Here is a 24,555-nt window from a genome sequence, read left to right on the forward strand (position 1 = left end):
ATCATGAGCTTGATCTTGTGTACTTGTTCCTCTGTTGGGTTCATGTTAATTGTCGTCGGTGTTTGCTGTGTTGTTTAGGACATGCTGATTTCAGAATTGTGCTTGTTGGAGTCTTAGTTATGTAATCTCTTTACCCGTTTGCTTCTTGCTGCGCATATTTCTGGCCGAGGTATGATTACTTTTCGTTCGTTGGATTCCATAGTTGTCATTTATATTTTAGGATTGTTCATGACCTGTATGCAACTGTAAATTATGGGAGTGTTCCATCTTACCTTATGTTCTTTGGTCGGCTGGCATTTAGAAGATAGCTTTTGGACATCCAAACTTTGCTTGCCGACCAACTTGTGACTTTTTACATAGAATATGACCTTTACCCTTTTCTCATCTCTACTTTTGGATCCTCAAACTCTTTTACCTCTCATTCCTTTCCTTTCTCTCCTTCCTTCTCCTACTCTCTCCCTCCCTCCTCCAGCGGAACCTAAGCGAAGGACGGTGACCTTGCCGGCGTCCTAAAATCGACCGCTATGTTTTCAGAGATAAAAGATAATTTTTCTGTGTTCATGATCACGATTTAGGCTAGACTCTTTCACCGTGCCCTTTTCTTCCCGACTTTATTTTCACAACCCAGCCAAATTCTAGAAAATATTGATATTGACACCTATAATTCTAAATTGTGCCATAGAAGTTAGAACCCTAGGTTTCTATACAGGTTGTATATGCAATTACAAATGTGAATGTTCGTAACTGCTTGAGCCATAAGTCACATACGGTGATTTATGGATTTAATGTAGATGTATGTGGACAACATTTCTTTCTGGCGTTTGATGAGCACATGATTAACAATTCTTGGTTTTATCTTGGGTGTTCTTTTGTGAGATTTTGTACACAAACATTACAAAGTGTTGCATCATTTGTAGATGCTTCTCATGAGAATTGCAAAAGCCAAGAAAATGCCTTTCTTGTATTTTAGGTTACCCTTTTGTTCTTTTGAGATGAATAATACTTGCATCCCATATGATGGGGATGAACATATCCCCATTTGCAAGTAATGCATCTTGATTGAATAAATCAACGATCGGATCCGTTCAATTTGTTAGTCTTCATTTGAAGATCACTCTTACAAGAATCAATCGAATTAGAGATCGTTTTATCATCCAAACATATCAATAAATGGGCGGTTCATCATGAATATGTTATTTGGTACCTACAACTTCGATTTGTTCTATATATTTGAATGACTAGAGTATGCTAAGTGGGCCAATGAACATCTTATTTAAATGAAATAAACATTTCTTATCTAGACCTAACCTAACTTCCTAAAATATCCTCATTCAAGATTATTAGATAAAATTAGCCTCGTATGAGCCGAGCTCAAGTGAGCTTAAAACATTCAAGCTCGATGCCAAGATAAAGGTGTTTCGAGCTGTTTACCATAAAATTCGCAAAAAGTTCAAACAAAGTTTTTTGAAATGATCACATAATTATTTATTTTTTATTCGATATTATGCTTGTAACTTTGTGGGAGGCTAGGTCGACATAGATGAAGGTTGTAGCACGTTTTAGAAAAAGAGTCAATTTACTTCTTACGATAGGGCGACTGTATTGGTATCTCTCGAACTTGACCAGTATGAAATACGAATGTTTAAGCTTGCTTGCTTGGTTTGTTTCTTTCATGAGTCGAGCTATGACAACAAGTCAAACATAAGTCGAAATTTGTGCAAGTTCAAGCTGGTCTACAACCCTAATCTTTCCATTTTCAGTGAATAGGGATAACAAGGCATTTGAAATACAAGATTTTATGCGTCAATTTATATAAAACGAAATTGTTGATATGAGATACTATAGTTTTGAGCCTAGCGTCCCCTTGCTCATTTTTTATTGTTTTTATTTTTTTTTATCAACGGGGAGAAAATCGTACACTTAATTTACTTAGCAGACAGAAAATAACTTACCAAATCTGCATTATACAACTTTGCAGCTTTAATGGAGATTAGATTTATGCCCTTATTAGTTTGTAGGCATGCCACCAAGAGAAGTCAAATCTAGGCTGTTTGCAACGTTTTTTTTGTAAGATCCCACATCGCCTAGGGGAGTGATCCTTATATGTATATTCTCGTCCCTATCTATCATGAGGTTTTTTGGGAGCTCACTGGCTTCGGGTTCCATCGGAACTCCGAAGTTAAGCGAGATGGCGTAGTCGGGACCCAAAACAGACAATATCGTGCTACGGCGGTAGAGCGGGCCCGGGATGTGATGGACCCCGTGAAACACCCCAACCCCATTTTTATTTAAAAATTGTTTTAAAGCCTTAATTGGTGAGCCCGTGGGCCCACCTTGTTTTATTTTTTTGTGTTTTCCGGTCTCTCTCTCTCCTCTTTGCCCTTCCCTATGTTCTCCCTCATCTCTCTCCCTCGCTGCAACTCCCTCTTCCCCGAGCAACACACTCAGCCATGCCATCTGCTGAGGACATCACCATCAAAACCTCTGTAGTTTTCTCTCTCCCGCTGTAGAAAGGACGACGAAATCCCTGGAGCCTCCGGCGAGCACCGTCCCTTTCGAGGCCATTTCCGACCAAACCACGGTGAGTTGGCCGGTGTGTAAGGTATCAATCTCTTCGTCTCGTCGAGTACTATAACTTTCCTTTTTGTTTCACTCAATTTCGTTTAAGTATTGAAGAAGTTATACTCATTTGAATCTTACCCAGTTTCCTGCGACCTCCAAGGCTTTTGATGCATTATCCGGCCAAACCATGGCGAGTTAGACGTCGTGTGAGGTACCATTCTCTTCGTCTCTTCGAGGGATACAACTTTTTTTTTTGTCTCGCTTCATTTCATTGAGTTTTGATAAAGTTATGGCCATTTAAAGTTGGGTGGTTTTCCGGCCGAATTTCCGACCTTCTTCTTCGGCAAAACCAGGCCTCTCAGGCCGTTTAGAAACCCCACGGGCCTTAAGCCCGTTTTGCCTCAGCCCATAACCCCAGCCCTTTTGGTTTTTAATTTTAGTTAATTGTTTTTAAAATCCAAAGGCCTCGGGCCTTATTTAGAATGGCCTTGGGCCGGTTTTTGCTAAAGGGCTCAAGCCCAGCCCTTTTTGGCCTTAAGGCCGGCTTGTGTGTGTGTGTGTGTGTGTTTGTGGTGTGTGTGTGTGTGTGTTTGGGTTTAAGCCCAAACCTCATTTCCTCACCCTAAAGCCTTTTCACCCTAAAACCCTTTTAACCCAAAAACCCTAGGTTTCTAAAACCCAATAGATCTTAATCCTATTTAAGCTAAACCCTAACCCGGATTTCAAGCTTAAAACCCATTAGACCTAATTTGACCGTTAACCCTCGGTCAGCGTTGACTTTAGGGTTGACTTTTCGGGTTTTCGTCCGGGACCCTCCTTAGGGTAATTCGACGTTCTGAATCCGTTTCCAAAGTCCGTTTTTCCAAATTCAATCGTTTAAGTAGAGTTTGACTAAATGTGCTCTCTATGTGCTTAGGGGCAATTATTGTGACGTTTCCTTCTTCGCTAGTGGCGCAGCTTTTGTCAACTAAGTACAGTGAGTGGACCCCTTCTAAAATTACATGATTTTATAGTTTAATTGCATAAATGATTAGCATGCCTATGAGTTTATGATTTGATTTATGTGAAGCTTGTTTATTGAATATATTGGTTTCATCTCGTGTTTTTGTGAGGAATAAATTATTAGCCTATATTGAGCTATATTTTGATATATCTTATTTCTATAAAAACCATGAACTGGTAGACTATCCGATGGATGACGATAGGATGCTAGAACATGTTTTCAAAACCCCTCTTTATAGTATAGACGATGGATGACTTTATACTATAAAGTGGTTATTTATGAGAGACGTAACTATTTATGCGTACTTAGTAGACACTATGCCGCCTGGGGCGAGGATCTGGTGTTGGCAATTAGGCCGGAAGAAATAATCCCTAGTGAAAGGCTGAGGGATATGGTGACAGGCACTGGGCCGGGAGAGAGTTATCTCTGGCTACGAGCATAGGGATTTAGGTGCAGGCATTAGGCCAGGAGTTATATTTATTCAGTGATCTTTCTAGCAGCACACTGCGTTCACGAGACGATTTATGATGCGTTTACTGTTTTGATTTCCGCGATGTGACTTTTGAGATATTTTGGCATGTTAGGATTTTTATTAAATCCATCACTTATTATGCTAGTAGTTTTCATTATATATAAACTGTGGGGTTAATACATTGATAACTGTTTTATTATTACTGTATATATATGAACTTGGTCCACTCACCTTTGTTTTGCGCCCCCATTCAGGACTTAGAATCAAGACACCTAATCCCGGCGTGAAGACACTTCTGCAGCAGCATCTTCGGATCCTCTCGATGTAGGACCCACTTCTTTATTCATTCAATTTTATCTTAATTCTTTTTAGTGATTATATTTAGTTGTATGCTCTGAGCACGTTCCTAAAAATTTTAACTCATTGTATTTTAAATTCATAACCCTTATTTATTTCTTATTCTTAGCTTTTGTATCAATTAATGGCTTTCGTCACCCTCGGTGTCGGCCAGCACGTGTCTATCCTGATATTCAGGGAATATCAAGGTCGGGGTGTGTCACCCCGGGTTGGGATGTGACATTTTTAGTAATGATTAGGGCCAGGATCAAGGCTAAATTAGTCAATGAACGTAAAAGGAAGTAAAATCAGAATACAAATTAATACAACAAACAACAACAACAAAGCCTTTTCCCACTAAGTGGGGTCAGCTATATGAATCCTAGAACGCCATTGCGCTCCGTTTTGTGTCATGTCCTCCGTTAGATCCCAGTACTCAAGTCTTTTCTTAGGGTTTCTTCCAAAGTTTTCCTAGGTCTTCCTCTACCCCTTCGGCCCTGAACCTCTGTCCCGTAGTCACATTTTCGAACCGGAGCGTCAGTAGGCCTTCTTTGCACATGTCCAAACCACCGGAACCGATTTTCTCTCATATTTCCTTCAATTTTGGCTACTCCTACTTTACCTCGGATATCCTCATTCCCAATCTTATCCTTTCTCGTGTGCCCATACATCCCATGAAGCATCCTCATCTCCGCTACACCCATTTTGTGTACGTGTTGATGCTTCACCGCCCAACATTCTGTGCCATACAACATCGCTGGCCTTATTGCCGTCCTATAAAATTTTCCCTTGAGCTTCAGTGGCCTACGACGGTCACACAACACGCCGGATGCACTCTTACACTTCATCCATCCAGCTTGTATTCTATGGTTGAGATCTCCATCTAATTCTCCGTTCTCTTGCAAGATAGATCCTAGGTAGCAAAAACGGTCACTTTTTGTGATCTTCGCTAGATTGCTCCTGTCATTAGTGTGGATAAGTATATAAATGGATAGAGATAGGAAAGCAATCACAAGATGTACGTGGTTCACCCAGATTGGCTACGTCCACGGAATAGAGGAGTTCTCATTAATTGTGAAGGGTTTACACAAGTACATAGGTTCAAGCTCTCCTTTAGTGAGTACAAGTGAATGATTTAGTACAAATGACATTAGGAAATATTGTGGGAGAATGATCTCGTAACCACGAAACTTCTAAGTACTGGAGTGTGGTATCGTCTTGACTTTCCTTATCTGTCTCATAGGTAGATGTGGCATCTTCTCTGGAAGTACTCTTCCTCCATTCAGGGGTGGTATCTGTAACTGGTGGAGATGCACAAGGTAATGTATCAATGTCACTTGAAGCTTACTTGTAGTTTCAGGCTTGGTCAAGCGCGATACAAACCATGTAGTAGGAGTCCCCCAAGTCGCCGAGCTAGGGGATCTGCTGAAAGAGGTGACAGACAAGGTAAGCAATCAGAGCTCCGGCTGATTGTTCACATTCTCCCTATCTTGCAGGCAGCATGAAGGATAAAGAGAAGAAAAATGAGAAGAGATGATATGGGATACTTTTGCTTTTGAAGAAGTAACTTTCCACAGGCTTATTCTTGAACTGGGCTGGAGGGTTTTCTGGTTTCCTCCAGAGATAAGGCCGACTGAAGAATTTGAGGGTCAAAACAAGTCCATCAAATCTAGAGTACGTTCGACCCTGCTGATATGGGATACTTTTGCTTTTGACAGAGTAATGGATGTATCGGCACGTGTGCTGTTACGCTTGTCTCCACATGCTTCCTTGTATCCTTCTCACTTGCCCTATCTGTTCCTCAGGCAGATGCGGGATCTTCCCTGGAAGCATAAGATGTTGAAGATGAGTACTCGAGAGCAATGCCAGGTAAGTAATCAGGTAAGGGGTTCCAGGCAGTCAGTTCCTGGCTGGAAGCTTGATTCCAAATGCTGACTGATTGCTCTCTTTCTCCTTGTCTTGCAGGTAAGAACAAGGCCAAAGGAAAAGACAGGGAAAAAGCATGATATGTGATACTCTTGCTTTTAACCCTGATGATATGAGATATTCTTGCTCTAGTATAGCTTGTTTACAGAGGTATTATCGGGGGGAAAGAAAGCTGAATATTTCGAAAGGCTTCGTTGGGAGTGCCCTCTCAGATAAGAGGAAGGTTGAGCATTTTTGCAGGTCTGCATGTCCATTGGGGATGGAGGTCGACATATATAGGAGTCTCCCTAACATCAAGTAATAATGCTATTCCTTTACCCTGCTTGGTCATAGCACGGTAGTGGGAGCTGCCAGCTTCACAAGTTTTAACTCTGTCAAAGTACTTTGAAAAAGTGGTCTGTGGTATCTGGAAAGCTGATGTTGCGTGTGAAGATTACAGACAAACTTTATCCAAGGAGATCCAGCTCTTGAAGTTGAGAAAGTGGTGCCTCTTCGGTTTTCGAACAAGCAATCCTGTCGGGGATCTGGCTCTCGAGATTCGGAGAACGATGCCTCTTCGATTTTTGAGAAAGCAATCCTACTGGGGGTCTGGCTCTCGAGATTCGGAGAGCGATGTCTTCGATTTTTGAGACAGTAATCATGTTGGGAGTCTGGCTCTCGAGATTCGGAGGGCGGTGCCTCTTCGATTTTGGAGCAAGCAATCTTGTTGGGAGTGTTTTCTCGAATGTGAGTAAAGGTTGGGCATGTTTGCTAGTCTACCTTGCCACGAAGCATAGAGGTTGACACACACGGACTTTCCAATTATCCAGCAGTGGTACTGTTCCTTTACCCTCGTTTCGATTTTTGAGAAAGTAATCATGTTAGGAGTCTGGCTCTCGAGATTCGGAGGGCGGTGCCTCTTCGATTTTGGAGCAAGCAATCTTGTTGGGAGTGTTTTCTCGAATGTGAGTAAAGGTTGGGCATGTTTGCTAGTCTACCTTGCCACGAAGCACAGAGGTTGACACACAGGGACTTTCCAATTATCCAACCGTGGTACTGTTCCTTTACCCTCTCTTCGATTTTTGAGAAAGTAATCATGTTGGGAGTCTGGCTCTCGAGATTCGGAGGGCGATGCCTCTTCGATTTTGGAGCAAGCAATCTTGTTGGGAGTGTTTTCTCGAATGTGAGTAAAGGTTGGGCATGTTTGCTAGTCTACCTTGCCACGAAGCACAGAGGTTGACACACCGGAACTTTCCAATTATCCAGCAGGGGTACTGTTTCTTTACCCTTGTGGGTAATAATATGGTAGCTAGACCTTCAAAATTTATGTGTCTAAACTTTGTTAGTGTTGTTTCTTTGCTAATCTTTTACCCTTCTTGGTCAGAGTGATGTAGTGGGAGCTGCAAGCTTCACGTGTCTCAACTTTGTCAGAGAACTTTGTCAGAGAACTTTGGCAGAGTTATATGTGGTACCCATGAGCTACTGTTACGTGTGGGAAGTGGGTGATTGAACAGTACGATTCATGTGATTTCTACTTCGCCAGAAATCTTCGACAGAATGCCCATAATTTCCGCAAAGCTGAGTGTGCGTGTGACAAGTGCTGACAGGGCTGGAAAAGTAGGTGCCTCTTCGATTTCTGAGATCGGCCCTCGTGGTCTCTGAGCAGCCCAGCTTTTGAGAAAGCAAGCCTCTTCGATTTCTGAGATCGGCCTTCGTGGTCTTTGAGCAGCCCAGCTTTTGAGAAAGCACACGACTCTTCGATTTCTGAGATCGACCCTCGTGGTCTCTGAGCAACCTAGCTTTTGAGAAAGTAAACGCCTCTTCGATTTCTGAGCAGGCGCCTCTTCGATTTCTGAAGCTTCATCGAGTGCAGATTTTTATAGGGGCTGACATTAAGTTCCAAAGCACACTTGAATATCCACCAATAGAAGCTCCATTCTTGCACTTCTAAGATCTTGATTTGTCCGACCTCTTCTCTCTTCAACACCTTTGAAAATGTCTGGCCCCTCCGACCGTCGTTTTGACTTGAACCTTGTTGAAGAGGCAGCCCCGCCTTCTCCAGACAACATATGGCGCCCATCATTCGTCTCCCCTACTGGTCCTCTTACCGTTGGGGATTCCATGATGAAGAATGATATGACCGCTGCGGTAGTGGCCAGGAACCTTCTCACTCCCAAAGATAACAGACTACTTTCCAAACGGTCTGATGAGTTGGCTGTTAAGGATTCTCTGGCTCTTAGTGTTCAGTGTGCAGGTTCTGTGTCTAATATGGCCCAACGCCTATTTGCTCGAACCCGCCAAGTTGAATCATTGGCGGCTGAAGTGATGAGTCTCAAACAGGAGATTAGAGGGCTCAAGCATGAGAATAAACAGTTGCACCGGCTCGCACATGACTATGCTACAAACATGAAGAGGAAGCTTGACCAGATGAAGGAATCTGATGGTTAGGTTTTACTTGATCATCAGAGATTTGTGGGTTTGTTCCAAAGGCATTTATTGCCTTCGTCTTCTGGGGCTGTACCGCGTAATGAAGCTCCAAATGATCAACCTCTAATGCCTCATCCTTCTAGGGTTCTGTCCAGTACTGAGGCTCCGAATGATCCCCCTCCGATGCCTTCTCTTTCTGGGGCTCTACCGACTGCTGAGACTTCTCTTAAGCAACCTTTGTGAAGGCTCCCTCTTGTTTGTTTATTTTGACTCAAGTATATGTACATATTTGTAACTTATCGGGGATATCAATAAATAAACTTTCCTTCATTTCAACGTATTGTGTTAAATACACCAAAGCCTTCTTCACTAAGTTCTTTGAATTTTCTTTTGTTGAAGCTTGTATGTTGAAGCTTTGTGAGTGGAGCATGTAGGTTGAGGTAGTGTTCCCTTAATTTCCCGAATGAGGAAAACTTCTCGGTTGGAGACTTGGAAAATCCAAGTCACTGAGTGGGATCGGCTATATGAATCTTAGAACGCCATTGTGTTCTGTCCTGTGTCATATCCTCCGTTAGATCCAAGTACTCTAAGTCTTTTCTTAGGGTCTCTTCCAAAGTTTTCCTAGGTCTTCCTCTACCCCTTCGGCCCTGAACCTCTGTCTCATAGTCGCATCTTCTAATCGGAGCGTCAGTAGGCCTTCTTTGCACATGTCCAAACCACCGTAACCGATTTTCTCTCATCTTTCCTTCAATTTCGGCTACTCCTACTTTACCCCGGATATCCTCATTCCTAATCTTATCCTTTCTCGTGTGCCCACACATCCAACGAAGCATCCTCATCTCCGCTACACCCATTTTGTGTACGTGTTGATGCTTCACCGCCCAACATTCTGTGCCATACAGCATCGCCGGCCTTATTGCCATCCTATAAAATTTTCCCTTGAGCTTCAGTGGCATACGGCGGTCACACAACACGCCGGATGCACTCTTCAACTTCATCCATTCAGCTTGTATTCTATGGTTGAGATCTCCATCTAATTCTCCGTTCTTTTACAAGATAGATCCTAGGTAACGAAAACGGTCGCTCTTTGGTATTTCTTGATCTCCGATCCTCACCCCTAACTCGTTTTGGCCTCCATTTGCACTGAACTTGCACTCCATATATTCTGTCTTTGATCGGCTTAGGCGAAGACCTTTAGATTCCAACACTTCTCTCCAAAGGTTAAGCTTTGCATTTACCCCTTCCTGAGTTTCATCTATCAACACTATATCGTCTGCGAAAAGCATACACCAAGGAATATCATCTTGAATATGTCCTGTTAACTCATCCATTACCAACGCAAAAAGGTAAGGACTTAAGGATGAGCCTTGATGTAATCCTACAGTTATGGGGAAGCTTTCGGTTTGTCCTTCATGAGTTCTTACGGCAGTCTTTGCTCCTTCATACATATCCTGTATAGCTTGGATATATGCTACTCGTACTCCTTTCTTCTCTAAAATCCTCCAAAGGATGTCTCTTGGGACCCTATCATACGCTTTTTCCAAATCTATAAAGACCATGTGTAAATCCTTTTTCCAATGCAGATGAAAATTTTCTGTCCTTCATTTTGCTATAAGGTACTCGTCAATGGCTGCGGTTTCAGCATCGAAACAATGCCAGGGCACGAAGCTCACCCGGTTTTTTATTCTTTCTCCATTGTTCTTGTTCTCAGCATGAGCTTAGCTAGTGAAGCCGTCGATCAGGAAGATAGAAAGACATACATTGTGTACTTGGGATCGCTTCCTAATGATGAGGTGTTCTCGCCATTGTCTCACCACATTGGTATTCTCGAAAGCGTTGTGGAGAGTAGCTCTGCTTCGAATCTGTTCATCAGAAACTATAAGAGGAGCTTCAATGGATTCGCCGCCAAGCTCACTGACCGAGAAAGAGAGAGGCTTGCTAACATGAAGGGAGTCGTCTCTGTGTTTCTGAGCAGAAGCTACCAACTTCAAACAACAAGGTCTTGGGACTTTATTGGGTTCAATGAGAAGATCAAACGAAACTCTACTGTCGAGAGTGTAAGAATAAACTCTAACAGTTTATCAATCAAAAGAACATGGATACAACCAATTAAATCACAACTCCACTTAACCAATAGATGAACAAAAACATGAGAAAAGCTCGAGAACTTACCTGCAGAATTGGAACCAGATGAAGAAGCCATTGCGACTTCACAGCTTATTGCCTTCTCCTCTTTTACAAATTTCAATGGTTCTTCCAGACAATAGGACTGGGAACTCTATATAACCGTATATTGCAAGAGCAGTGGCATAAGCTTTTATAGCACTCCTATTGTCATTCCTTATCAGAATAGACTTAGGATTCAAGCATCACAATTGATACAACATATCAATCCCAAACATGTTCTATTACCGAGTTCTAATCCCACAAGGATTATTCAGAATCTCACAAAACTTATTCCACAAGGAAACCAAATAAGTTAAGGCTTTTGACCAAGACTTTTCCATATCAATCTTAAACACAAGAACTGATTCCTTCCATAATTCATACTCATAAACTTACAGAGAGTGATGTCATTATTGGTGTGATCGACAGTGGAATCTGGTCTGAATTGGAGAACTTTAAAGACAAAGGTTTTGGTCCTGCTCCCAAGAAGTGGAAATGTGCTTGTGAAGGCGGCAAAAATTTCACTTGCAATGACAAGATCATTGGAGCAAGGCATTACAATTCATCATCGGCGAGGGATGAGGCAGGTCACGGAACCCACACTGCCTCAATAGCAGTTGGGAACCCCGTTAAGGACGTGAGCTTTTATGGACTAGCACAAGCACTACAAGAGGAGGAGTTCCCTCTGCAAGAATTGCTGCATATAAAGTCTGCAATCATGACGAGTGCTCTTCGGAGGCAATCTTGGCTGCGTTTGACGATGCTATTGCTGATGGAGTTGACATCATTACAATTTCAGTTGGAAGTGGTACTGCTGCTGATTTTGACCAGGATGCTGTGGCAATTGGAACTTTCCATGCAATGAAGAAAGGGATACTAACGGCACAATCTGCAGGCAACGAATGTCCCAACCTGGGTACTGTATCAAGTGTAGCGCCCTGGATACTTACAGTTGCAGCAAGTAACACAGATCACCGGATCATTACCAAGGTTGTTCTTGGAGATGGAAGGACACTAATTGGGAGTTCGGTTAACACTTTCACAACCAATGGAACAAGTTATCCCTTGGTATATGGAAAAGATGCGTCAAGTAAATGCCAGGAATTGCTTGCTACGATGTGTCTAGAAGGATGCCTAGACAGTGATTTAGTTAAGGGAAAGATTGTAGTATGTGATCAGCTCAATGGACATACAGAGGCTCGTCGATCTGGTGCGAAAGGTTCAATTTTAAGGGATGCTTTGAGAAGTGATGTTGCTTTTATTGTCCCACTACCTGCAACAAGATTAAACTACAAAAACTATGAAGTGGTGAGGTCCTACCTCAACTCCACAGACGATGCTCGAGCCAAGATATTCAAAAGTGAAAGCGTAAAAGATCCTGCTGCACCAATTGTTGCTTCCTTCTCCTCACGGGGACCAAATATAATTTTACCTGAAATTATCAGGCCAGATATAAGTCCCCCAGGAGTAGATATTTTGGCTGCATTTTCACCCGTTGCTCCTGTCCTCTCAGATACCCCAGAAGACAAGAGGCGTGTAAAATACAGCATACTATCTGGCACCTCCATGTCTTGCCCCCACGCTGCCGGTGCAGCTGCATATGTTCGAACATTCCACCCACACTTGTCTCCAGCAGCCATCAAATCGTCTCTTATGACTACAGCTTGGCCCATGCATAATTCTGACAATTATTATCCTGGTGAATTTGCTTATGGTTCTGGACATATCAATCCTTCAAAGGCTGTACATCCGGGTCTTGTCTACGAAACTTCTAAAGACGATTACATAAAGTTTCTCTGCTCGACCTTGGACGAGGCCAGAGTTAGACTTATATCGGGAGATAACAGCTCTTGTCAGACAAGCTCTGACAAAGGATCGGTGAAGGATCTCAATTATCCTTCGCTAGCTGCTATTGTTACACCATTGAAATCATCTAACATTAAATTTAGCAGAACAGTTAAAAATGTTGGCCTTCCAAACTCCACTTACGAGGCCAAAATCCTCCCAACTATGGAAGTTGAAATCAAAGTGGCGCCTAAAGTTCTTTCCTTCAAGTTGTGGAATGAGGAGAAAACTTTCACTGTGACCGTTGTTGGGAAAGATTTTCCTGATGCATCACATGTGTCTGTGCCACTGGTTTGGTCCGATGGAACTCATACTGTTACAAGTCCAATCCTTGTACGCAGCTCACACAATTTATCATAACTGCATTGTTTGTATTTCATAACATCTTTGTTGCAAACCTAGGAAATTTTTTTATTGTAATGACACATTTTCCTACCTACTACTCAGTTACTGTGATAAATAAAACCATAACCATGGAGCATTTGTTACTCAAAACCGAGAGACTGATTATCCAGAAGAAAATATCTTCGTTAATACAAGTCCTATGGTAACAAAAATCTTTAACCTATGCTGTTTCTGTCTTTTGAATATTAAGAGATCAAGATATGAAATCTGAACATGATACCTTGTCCCCCTTTTACCTTCATAGTTAACTCTGTTCTTGGAACCAAACCATGGTGCAAATTTCAGGCTAGCAATGTTATAACTTGCCTGCCACTACCAGTTGCAAATGCACATAATATCTACAGACATTGATCAGAAGGCCATTATTTTAAGCTTTCATCCTAAAATTTACTGTTCGATCAGTTTTGTGTTCATCTTCTGTTTCGGCACTAAACAATCTGTTGCTTCTGCAACTTGATTGCTTTGCTGCTATCATCTTGGAAGTTAATTGCTGATACAATCAGTTCATTTTGTTTGGGTCTTTTTACTAGCTAGTTTTAGTGACAAGTCTTCTGTAAGTGCTTCTCAGTATAGTTTGGAACTTATGGAAGTTATCCAATGGCCATTTCCATTTCCTATACTGTATCTCAATCTTCTCTTTTATAGATACGAACTGGAACGTGCAATGAATTATGTCTGCGCCCAACTGATGTCTACTTTACAACTGTTGTAGACTTGTAGTGTCACGTTGATTCTTCGTTATTTAACAGCGCTCTTTCAACAAGTATTCTTTATAAATAATATTCCAAATTCATCTTGATCATACTCCCACTTCTGGTGCGGATTTTGCAGTGAATCCAAGTGATTGGCCAGCTACAACAACTGGCAATTGAGGATGAGAAAATTGTGTGGTTAGAAAACTCGGTGTTGTTAAATTTCACCAGCGGTACCACAGGTATATGGAAATAGGAACCCCTCTCGTATTATTTGTCATGATGAGAGCTAGTATATCTGCTTTCTCTTCTCCTTATTTGGTACCTTTAAACACTTCTGTGTAGTTAATTAGCCTGAAAATAACATACCAAATTCAAAGAACTTGCAACTGTAGAAATTATTGATGTTATAATGCCTTGTCGCGTCCTATGAACTTTGAACATGTCTCAAAATGCATGCTATATGAACTTGAAATTGTGGTTTGGGAAAGTAAATGATGTGGGTATGTAATTAGTAATTACAAAGATGCATTCAGAATAAATAAAAAAAGACATACATGTAATATATATTATATAATCGTAGTGTGTATTGAATAACTAGGTACATCGGATACATGTAATAGATTGAATCAATATATACATTTATACATTGATTGACTAGATAGTAAATACATACATTGAATAAGCTGGTTATCAGAAGTGTCTTACGAGAAGGTATTATCTATCTAATTTCAATATAAAGTAGTTCTCACCGTTTATGAATTTCATCATCGAAACAAAAACAATGGCAAATCACTGAGCACTCCTGTATTCGTATGCTTTCTTCATTATTCTCTTACTTGCTAGCAACTTGTCATGTGAAGCCGTTGATCAGGAAGATAGAAAGCCATATATTGTGTATCAGGGATCACTTCCTAACAATGGGGTGTTTTTGCCATTGTGTCACCACATTGGTATTCTCGAAAGCGTTGTATAGAGCAGCTCTGCTACAAATTTCTTGATGAGAAGCTACAAAAGGAGCTTCAACGGATTCGTTGCCAAGCTCACTGACCAAGAAAGAGAAAGGCTTGCTAACACAAAGGGAGTTGTCTCTGTGTTTCCGAGCACAACTTACAAGCTTCAAAGAACAAGATCTTGGAATTTCATCGGGCTCAATGAGAAGATCAAACGAAACTCTTCTGCCAAAAGTGATGTTGTTATTGGTGTGATCGACAGTGGAATCTGGCCTGAAACGGAGAGCTTTAAAAATGAAGGTTTTGGTCCTGCTCCAGTGGAAAGGAGTTTGTGAAGGAGGCAAAAAATTCACATGCAACAAGATCATTGGAGCTCGATTTTACATTGAGTCCACAGCTAGAGATGAGGTTGGTCATGGAACTCACACTGCATCAACCACAGCAGGGAACCCCGTAAAGGGTGTGAGTTTTTATGGAATGGCCCAAGGCACTGCAAGAAGAGGCATTCCCTCAGCGAGAATTGCTGAATATAAATTTTGTGGTTCTGATGAGTGTGCTATGGATGGGATCTTGGCTGCTTTTGATGACGCTATTGCAGATGGAGTTGACATCATTACAATTTCAGTTGGACGCAATATTGCCTCTGATTTTGACCGGGACACTATAGCAATTGGATCTTTCATGCAATGCAGAAAGGGATACTAACCGCACAATCTGCAGGCAACCAAGGTCCTTCCCTGGGTACTGTATCAAGTGCAGCATCTTGGATACTTTCAGTTGCAGCAAGTAGCACAGATTGCCGAATAGTTGACAAGGTTGTCCTTGGAAATGGAAGGACACTAATTGGGAGTTCGGTGAACTCTTTCACATCTAACGGGACAAGTTATTCTTTGGTATACATAAAAAATGCGTCAAGTAAATGCGAGGAATCACTTGCTACGATGTGTGAAGAAGGATGCCTAGACAGTGATTTAGTTAAGGGAAAGATCGTATTATGTGATCAGTTCAATGGACATAAAGAGGTTCATCGAGCTGGTGCAGAAGGTTCAATTATAAGGGATGTTCTGAGAAATGATGTTGCTTTTATTGTCCCATTGCCTGCAACCAGATTGAGATCCAAAGATTATGAAGTGGTCAGGTTGTACCTCAGCTCCACAGACAATGCTCGAGCCAAGATATTAGATAGTGAAGGCGTAAAAGATCCTTCTGCACCAATTGTTGGCTGCTGCTCCTCACGGGGACCAAATTTAATTTTACCTGCAAAATTATCAAGCCAGATTTAAGTGCCCCGGGAGTGGATATTTTAGCTGCATTTCGCCGGTTGCTAGTGTAACAGATACCCCTGGAGATAAGTGGCATGTAAAATACAGCATATTATCTGGAACCTCCATGTCTTGCCCCCATGCTGCTGGCGCAGCTGCCTATATACAAGCATTCCACCCTGATTGGTCTGCAGCAGCCATCAAATCATCTCTTATGACTACAGGTGAATTTGCTCATGGTTCTGGACATATCAATCCTGTAAAAGCTATAAATCCGGGCCTTGTGTACGAAACATCTGAAGCTGATTACATAAGGGTGCTCTGCTCAACCTTGGATGAGGCCAAAGTTAGACTTGTATCGGGAGATAACAGCTCTTGTCCTATAGGCTCTGACAAAGGATCGGCGAAAGATCTCAACTATCCTTCTCTAGCTGCTTTTGTTGTCCCAATGAAACCATTTATGATTGAGTTTAACAGAACAGTTTAAAATGTTGGCCTTGCAAACTCTACTTACAAGGTCCAAATCCTCCCAACTTCAAAAGTTGACATCAAAGTGACTCCTGAAGTTCTTTCGTTCAAGTCCTTGAATGAGGAGAAGACTTTCACTGTGACCGTTGTTGGGAAAGATATACAAGATGCATCACATGTGTCTGCATCGCTGGTTTGGTCTGATGGAACACATACCGCTACAAGTCCAATTCTTGTACACAGTGTATACATTTAATCATAACGGAATTGTTTTTATTATTCAGAACTTCCTTGTTGCAAACCTAGGAAACTATTCAGAACTTCTTTGATTTTATTATTAAGAACCACTAAAAAAGAATGTACATTTTTTATGCGAACTGTTATTTGGCACTTAAAAAAACTCGTTTTGCACTCCTATAATTGTATTTTATTTTTAAATATAGAAAATTTGGAGAACATAATAAGAATTTTTGAGTGCTAATAACAATGCCCTTTATAAATCTGAATATGAGTTGCGTCAAGGAGAAAAAGGTAAATAAGAGAAATAGGATCCTGTGCAATGACGTGGTTTTAGGTGTAGCCATGTAGGGGTTAAAATTTTCAGGTTCAGGGTTAAGAGTCTTTTAATTTAGCTTCAATTTTTTTTTAGGGTTGATAAGTAAAAACTTAATTGCATGCATAGAAGCGGGGAACAATACATTGTTTTTTGTTTGTTCAAAGGATGATACTAGACTCTAAGTGGGGACAAATTTGATGCATACATCCACTCTAGTCAATATGGCAGTGTCGAATATAAGGAAATAGCAGCATAACAAATATAAAGGATCTTAACAATCAACAGGAGAGGATTTGGATGCCTCGTGAATCCATACAGCTGTAATTCAGATAACTTTGTTCAGGTTGGCAGCATACGATATGATCCTGTGTGATTCTAATTAAAATGGAATTGGAAAGGAAAATTTATTCATTGAATTATGGCTTTTGGAAAACAAGAATTAAAAGAAAGATTTCGTACAATATAGGTTGACAAATCAAAATTGTATAAAATCTATTCCAAAATTAAACATTTGGAATTTGTTCATCCTGCATGGAAAGAAATTAATTTCACGGCCATGGAAATTGCGTTCAAAGGGATAAAATCTACTCGAAAATATGTATTCAACGTTAAAAGGTAAGAGAATCTGGATGTTAATGCAAATGAGATTTTTGTTGTCCATCCAACTATAAAATACTCAGCACTGGTTACGATCTTCAGCATCGAAACAAAACAATGGCAAAGCACGGAGCTCTATTGGTTTCTTGTGCTTTCTCCACTATTCTCATACTCTCTGTGAGCTTACCGTGTAGAGCCATTGATCAGGAAGATAGAAAGACATACATTGTCTACTTGGGATCACTTCCTAAGGATGAGTTATTCTCGCCGTTGTCTCACCACATTGACATTCTCGAAAGCGTCGTGGAGAGCAGCTCTGCTTCAAATCTATTGGTAAGAACCTACAAAAGGAGCTTCAACGGATTTGCTGCCAAGCTCACTGAGCAAGAAAGAGAAAGGCTTGCTAACATGAAGGAAGTTGTCTCTGTGTTTCCAAGCACGAGTTACAAACCCCAAACAACAAGATCTTGGGACTTTATCGGGTTCAATGAGAATATCAAACGAAACCGTACTGTCGAGAGTGATGTCATTATTGGTGTGATCGACAGTGGAATCTGGCCTGAATCGGAGAGCTTTAAAGACAAAGGTTGTTGAATTTTGGATGTATATTTCATATCTGAACCGTTTATTCTATTTTCTTCTCCCCCTGTCCAATGCGGGACTAAGGGTTCCAACACTCCCCCGCACGTGAGACCCCACTTATGGGTCACACGTGAATTTCCACACATCGGCAACCACGTGGAGCCATGTCGGGACTCACCCAATCACGCGGGGCCAATGGGGACCCACCCAAACACGTGGCATCTTTGGCCTACGTGGACAATCGCGCGGGGCCAAAGGGGACCCACCCAATCACGTGGCAGTACGGGCCCGCCTCCTGGCTCTGATACCATGTTGAATTTTGGATGTATATTTCATATCAAAACAATTACAAGATGAAACATATATATATGGAAAGAAAGATAACATAAGCCTAACTTGCCTAACTTGCCTAATTTACACAAAGAATGTTGACTAGCCTAACTTCACTAGTCATCCAACATGTTTATTTCATGCATGCATTTTAACAAAAGATATGACTTGGAACATGATTGATGCTTCTTCCAATAAAGGTTTTGGTCCTGCTCCCAAGAAGTGGAAAGGTGCTTGTCAAGGAGGCAAAAATTTCACTTGCAACAACAAGATCATTGGAGCTCGATTTTACACTAATTCCACGGCCAGAGATGATGTTGGTCATGGAACTCATACTGCCTCAACTGCAGCAGGGAACCCCGTAAAGGGTGTGAGCTTTTATGGAATAGCACAAGGCACCGCAAGAGGAGGCGTTCCCTTAGCTAGAATTGCTACATACAAAGTTTGCGGTTCTAACGGGTGCAATACAGATGGGCTCTTGGCTGCTTTTGATGACGCCATCGCCGATGGAGTTGACATCATTACAATTTCAGTTGGAACCGATTTTACACCTCCTTTCGAGCAGGATCCTATTGCAATCGGTGCTTTTCATGCAATGGAGAAAGGGATACTTACCTTGCATTCTGCAGGCAATAACGGCCCTCAAGAGGGTTCTGTATCAAGTGTAGCACCATGGATTCTTACAGTTGCAGCAAGTAGCACAGATCGTCGGATAATTGACAAGGCTGTTCTTGGAAATGGAAGGACGCTTGTCGGAAATTCAGTGAATGCTTTCAAATTAAATGGAACAAGTTTTCCGTTGATAGAAGGAAAAAATGCGTCAAGTCAATGCTCGGATTGTAAAGCAGCCTGCCTAGACCCTGAATTAGTTAAGGGAAAGATTGTGGTATGTCTTCGTGAGGGTGGCAGTATTGTGGCTCATCAAGTCGGTGCAATAGGTGCAATTACAATCAGTTCTGCACCTGATGTTTCTTTCATTGTCCCACTACCCGCAGCAACTATTAACGTTGAAGATTATTTAATTCTCGTTTCCTACCTCAACTCCACAGCCAAACCTCGGGCGAACATACTGAAAAGTGAAGCCATAAAAGATCTTGCTGCACCTATTGTTGCTTCCTTCTCTTCGCGGGGGCCTAATTTTATTCTACCTGAAATTATCAAGCCAGATATAACAGCCCCGGGGGTTGATATTTTGGCTGCATTTTCACCTGTCGTTGGTGTCACAGGTTCCCCTAAAGACAAAAGGCATGTAAAATACAGCTTACTATCTGGAACCTCCATGGCTTGCCCCCATGCTGCTGGTGCTGCTGCATATATAAGAACATTCCACCCAGATTGGTCTCCGGCAGCCATCAAATCATCTCTTATGACTACAGCTTGGCTCATGAATAATACTGACTATTATTATCCTGGTGAATTTGCTTATGGTTCTGGACATATCAATCCTCTCAAGGCTGTTGATCCTGGGCTTGTGTTCGAAACTTCTAGAGGCGATTACATAAAGTTGCTCTGCTCAATCTTGGATGAGGCCAAAGTTATACTTATATCAGGAGATAACAGCACCTGTCCTACAGGCTCTGAGAAAGGATCATCAAAGGATCTCAATTATCCTTCAATAGCTGCTAATGTTACACCAATGGAATCATTTGCGATTAAATTCAGCAGAACAGTTAAAAATGTTGGCCTCACAAACTCTACTTTCAAGGCTAAAATCCTCACAAATTCGAAGGCAAGATTCCTACCAACTACGGAAGTTGACATCAAAGTGACTCCTGAAGTTCTTTCGTTCAAGTCCTTGAATGAGGAGAAGGCTTTTACTGTGACCGTTGTTGGAAAAGATTTTCCGAGCGGATCACATCTGTCTGCGTCACTGGTTTGGTCCGATGGAACTCATACTGTTAGAAGTCCAGTTATTGTACGCAGTGTACAGAGTGTCAGAATTTAATTCAGATAGTATTATTCACACAAAAATGTTCATCAATTTTCATCACTTCTAAGATTATAATATTTATGAAGAGCTGTAAAAAAAAATAATCTGTTCAGTGAGGGGATCTGCCCACCGTAGGCATTATCTCCGACCTTTGGCGTACACATTTTCCTACCTGTTCGTTCCTGTGACAAAAATGCTCCTATGTAATGTTCCCGTCTTCTTTATTCAAAAGTGTGTGTCCCTGAATTCTAACCCCTCGATATTTGATTCATGGATTTTCATTTGACTGGAAAAACTAAAAAATATGCATTAATTTCTTGTAAAATCTGAGTACCAATTCATCTTCAAAGATATGCATAAGGTTCTACTTTTAGAGAAAAAGTTTTTCAATAGAAATTGAAACAAGTACTCTCTTTTATTCCATGGTGATAAATTATCCCAACTAAACCAATTCGCTAAACCTAATGAAAACAAAAATGTTGAACTTTAATTTCTATTATTCTCTTATCCTACATTTTTTTGTCAGCAACCAACCAAAAAATTATCGATGGAGAAATAGCCCATAACTCCCTCTTTCCATTGGACCACTTCACTATAAATTAAAGTTTCTTCCAAAATAATCTTAAAAGTTAAAACAACAACAAAACTTTATTCCATAAATGAGGTCGGCTATATGAATCTTAGAAGTCAAGTCCATCGGTTTTGCACAAAGTCTAATCTCAAGGTTCAGTTTTTTTTATTTTATTTTTATTTATTTTTTGTTGCCAATATTGTTCTTTTGGTTATACGGTTTTTCTGTAAGAAGGACGTTAAATTGATTATTATTTTTATTAAAGATGCAACACAAATTGGAAAATAAAAAAGGGAGTTAAGACAAGGAGACCGATTAAAAGAAAAAAGGTAATGCTAAGGAGACCAAAATTTTAAACAAAATGATGTGTCACCAATAAGAAATAAGCACATTATCAACACTAAAGTAATAATCCAATCATCAACAACTACATCATTTGGTTTGCAAATTTTGTTTAAAAAATTTAGCCTCGCTAGCATCATCCAGACCTGGCATTCGTATTGTGTTTTCCATGTTCGTGTCATTTTCATGTCATACCCGATATCTTAACGGGTTGTGTCGTGTAACATCTATTAAAATAAACAGGTAAAATGACCGGACCCGAAATCGACCTGATAATATTAACAAGTAATATGACCCGACCTGTTACTTGTTAAGGAAAATATATTTTAAACCAATAAATAATCAAATGAAAACATAATACTAAATAAGTATATACATACCATATTGTCACATCCAAAACATAAAAACGTATTTTTCTTTTAAGTATATTTTCGCTTACCTAAATTGATTGCTCTAAACTTTTTCTTTGCAAGACTCGTATTTGTATTGTCTATACTTTCACTTCCAAGATCTTTCCCATTATAATCTCCATAGACTCATCACTAAGGTTTACTGAATCTAAATCTCTAGCATTCATTGCTTATGAAACAAAATGGGTATAAATTAATTAATAGCTTTTTAAACAGGTAGGATTCTAGGAACACCCGAACTCAATCCAATTTATAAAAGCATGAACAAATAGTAACACACACCAATAATGGATATTACTAAGCAATGAAGTGACTCATTAAACATGCCTAGTATAGACATTATTTTAGTACAACTCATAATTCAAATAATAACACTGATATAAGACAATGGTAATTTAAAAGAAATTGGCTGAAGAGTTGAGTAAGGTAGATCCAACCTCCAACCTCCAGGAAGGGTTAAGTGTTCAATTTCATGACGCATAGATCCACCCATCACTCTCTAATATATATAAACTAATAATTGTATCAAAGAATCGTCGCCAATGACGTAAATCACGTAGTCTACTTTGTAGAAATTTTGGAAATGAAACATTAAAAGCAACACCATTGTTACCAGAATCTACCTTCAGATATAAATTTGGTAGGACAAATGTAAGCAACTCCTATTCACAAGCGTAAGCAATTACTAAAAAGCATGACATGAACTTTAATCCTAGACAACACACTATGAACTTTAATCCTAGACAACACACTTAAGCTTGCTAATTCCACACTACTAATTCAAATGTCATTTTGGTTTAAAATAGAAATGACGTACTCAAAACACTTAATAGTTACATAAAAGCTTTGTCATTACTATACATATATGCAATATGAGTAATCAGTACTATGTACTCTAACATATGCTTCGTTCCACACACACACACACACACACACATATATATATATATATATATATATGTATGTATGTATGTATGTATATATATATGTATGTATATAATGTCAGTGGAGAGTATAAGCATACAAAAAGTATAAACACTGATTATCAACATGCTTCTTTAACAATACACATATATCCATACATATATACAATAGAAAAGGTACTTAATAAGCGTATCAGCCTTTTGCATTCGACCAACAACTTCTACATATAATAGATCAAAGCAAGTATCTGCATAAAACTGGCCCTGACTAATATATAATGGACAAATCAACTCCACTTGATCAATCTGTGGAGTCAAAAATAATCACAAGGCGACGCGTGGATTTTTGGATAAAAATAGACAAAAATACCCTTAAAGCATATCGAGATTCCTACGCGCTAGCAGCGGACAATCATCCCTCAAACAAGTCAAAAATGCTCAATATAGGTAACAATTCAAAACCTATTTCATCCATCCTTATCAAATCCTCCCCACAAGGTAACTCCTAAATTATTTCTTTCAAATTATGTTAATTAGTCAATTAATGGATTTATTACCTAATTAATCTATTAATGGCTAATTAACTACAAATTACACCCAAAAAATACCCCAAATGGCCGGTCCCTATTCTCCTAATAGAGCCAACCATATCCCTATAAATAGCTCTCCATTCTCTCCAAAAACTACTTACAATTCTCTTGCCAAAATTCTCTAAATTCTCCAAACATTTTTCCTTCAAAATTCTAACTTTGGCATCGGAGGTTCTTCGACTAAAGCCCCCCCCCACCCCAATTCATCGTGGGCACGTGAGGCTCTTGGCTTTGACCTAAGGTGTTATTTGTTTTGTAGGTGCAATTTTGTTTAAGAACAAGGAGAAAGAAATTTGCATCCACAAATTGGTGTTTTCATTGAGAGTTGAGTCACACACTCTAGAAGACTCTCGCATCCAAGAGATGGGACCACAACAATCCACAAGGCTAAACGTGACAATAAGTGGAGCGGCACCACCACCACGAGGCTCCATTATGGCAACCACTGCTGTGGCCACCATGGTAGCCACCCGCGGTGAGGTCTATGGCGCCACCACCACTGCCTAAGCCGTGTCATCCAAGCTTGTCGTGCCATTTAAGGCCTGTTGCACCAAGGCCTTGGCCCAAGCCATGTCACTCCAAGCCCAAGGCAAACCGGCTCGTGCAGTCCAAATCTAACGCGAGCCCAATGTGTTGCCGAGCCGAGCCCAAGCCTCGCACCCACGTGCGCTGACACGCTCCGACCCTGATATTCTCCGAATACCAGGATAGACACGTGTTGGCCGACACCCGAGGGTGACGAAAGCCATTAATTGATACAAAAGCTAAGAATAAGAAATAAATACGGGTTAGAAATTTAAAATACAAGGAGTTTAACAATTTTAGGAATGTGTTCAGAGCATACAACTAAACCTAATCACTAAAAAGAATTAAGATATAATTGAATGAATAAAGAAGTGGGTCCTACATCGAGAGGATCCGAAGATACTGCTGCGGAAGTGTCTTCACGCCGGGATTAGGTTCCTTGATTCTAAGTCCTGAATGGGGGCGCAAAACAAAGGTGAGTGGACCAAGTTTATATATATAATAATAATAAAACAATTATAAACATACTAACCCCCAAAGTTATATAATGAAAACTACTAGCATAATAAGTGATGGATTTAATAAAAATCCTAGCATGCCAAAAATATCTCAAAAGCCATATCGCGGAAACTCATCGCGGAAATCAAAACAGTAAACGCATCATAAATCGTCTCGTAAACGCGGTGTGCTGCTAGTAGGATCA

At 40.5% G+C, this 24,555-nt stretch overlaps 1 protein-coding gene, 1 long non-coding RNA gene and 1 pseudogene across 2 annotated transcripts; all 3 read left to right on the forward strand.

Moving 5' to 3' along the window:
• The first annotated feature begins 77 nt into the window (after nucleotides 1–77).
• Nucleotides 78–4,502, forward strand: LOC139193959 (uncharacterized). Its single transcript, XR_011578546.1, has 2 exons — nucleotides 78–169; nucleotides 4,292–4,502. It is a non-coding gene; the product is annotated as an uncharacterized lncRNA (long non-coding RNA).
• Nucleotides 4,503–10,357: 5,855 nt separating this feature from the next.
• On the forward strand, nucleotides 10,358–16,752 carry LOC103412159 (uncharacterized; annotated as a pseudogene).
• A 1,014-nt stretch (nucleotides 16,753–17,766) lies between these two features.
• On the forward strand, nucleotides 17,767–20,574 carry LOC103412178 (subtilisin-like protease SBT4.4). Its single transcript, XM_008350780.3, has 2 exons — nucleotides 17,767–18,235; nucleotides 18,762–20,574. The coding sequence occupies exons 1-2, from the start codon at nucleotides 17,767–17,769 to the stop codon at nucleotides 20,504–20,506; spliced, it is 2,214 nt and encodes a 737-aa protein (XP_008349002.2). The 3' UTR covers nucleotides 20,507–20,574.
• The last annotated feature ends 3,981 nt before the right edge of the window (nucleotides 20,575–24,555 follow it).

This window comes from Malus domestica, chromosome 02 (assembly GCF_042453785.1).
Source record: "Malus domestica chromosome 02, GDT2T_hap1".
Taxonomy (NCBI): Eukaryota; Viridiplantae; Streptophyta; class Magnoliopsida; order Rosales; family Rosaceae; genus Malus; species Malus domestica.

Coding starts and splice junctions, on each gene's coding strand:
- LOC103412178 (XM_008350780.3), top strand. CDS start 17,767: ATGGCAAAGCACGGAGCTCTATTGGTTTCTTGTGCTTTCTCCACTATT. Junction 18,236..18,761: donor GGAGAGCTTTAAAGACAAAG/GTTGTTGAATTT, acceptor CTTCCAATAAAG/GTTTTGGTCCTGCTCCCAAG.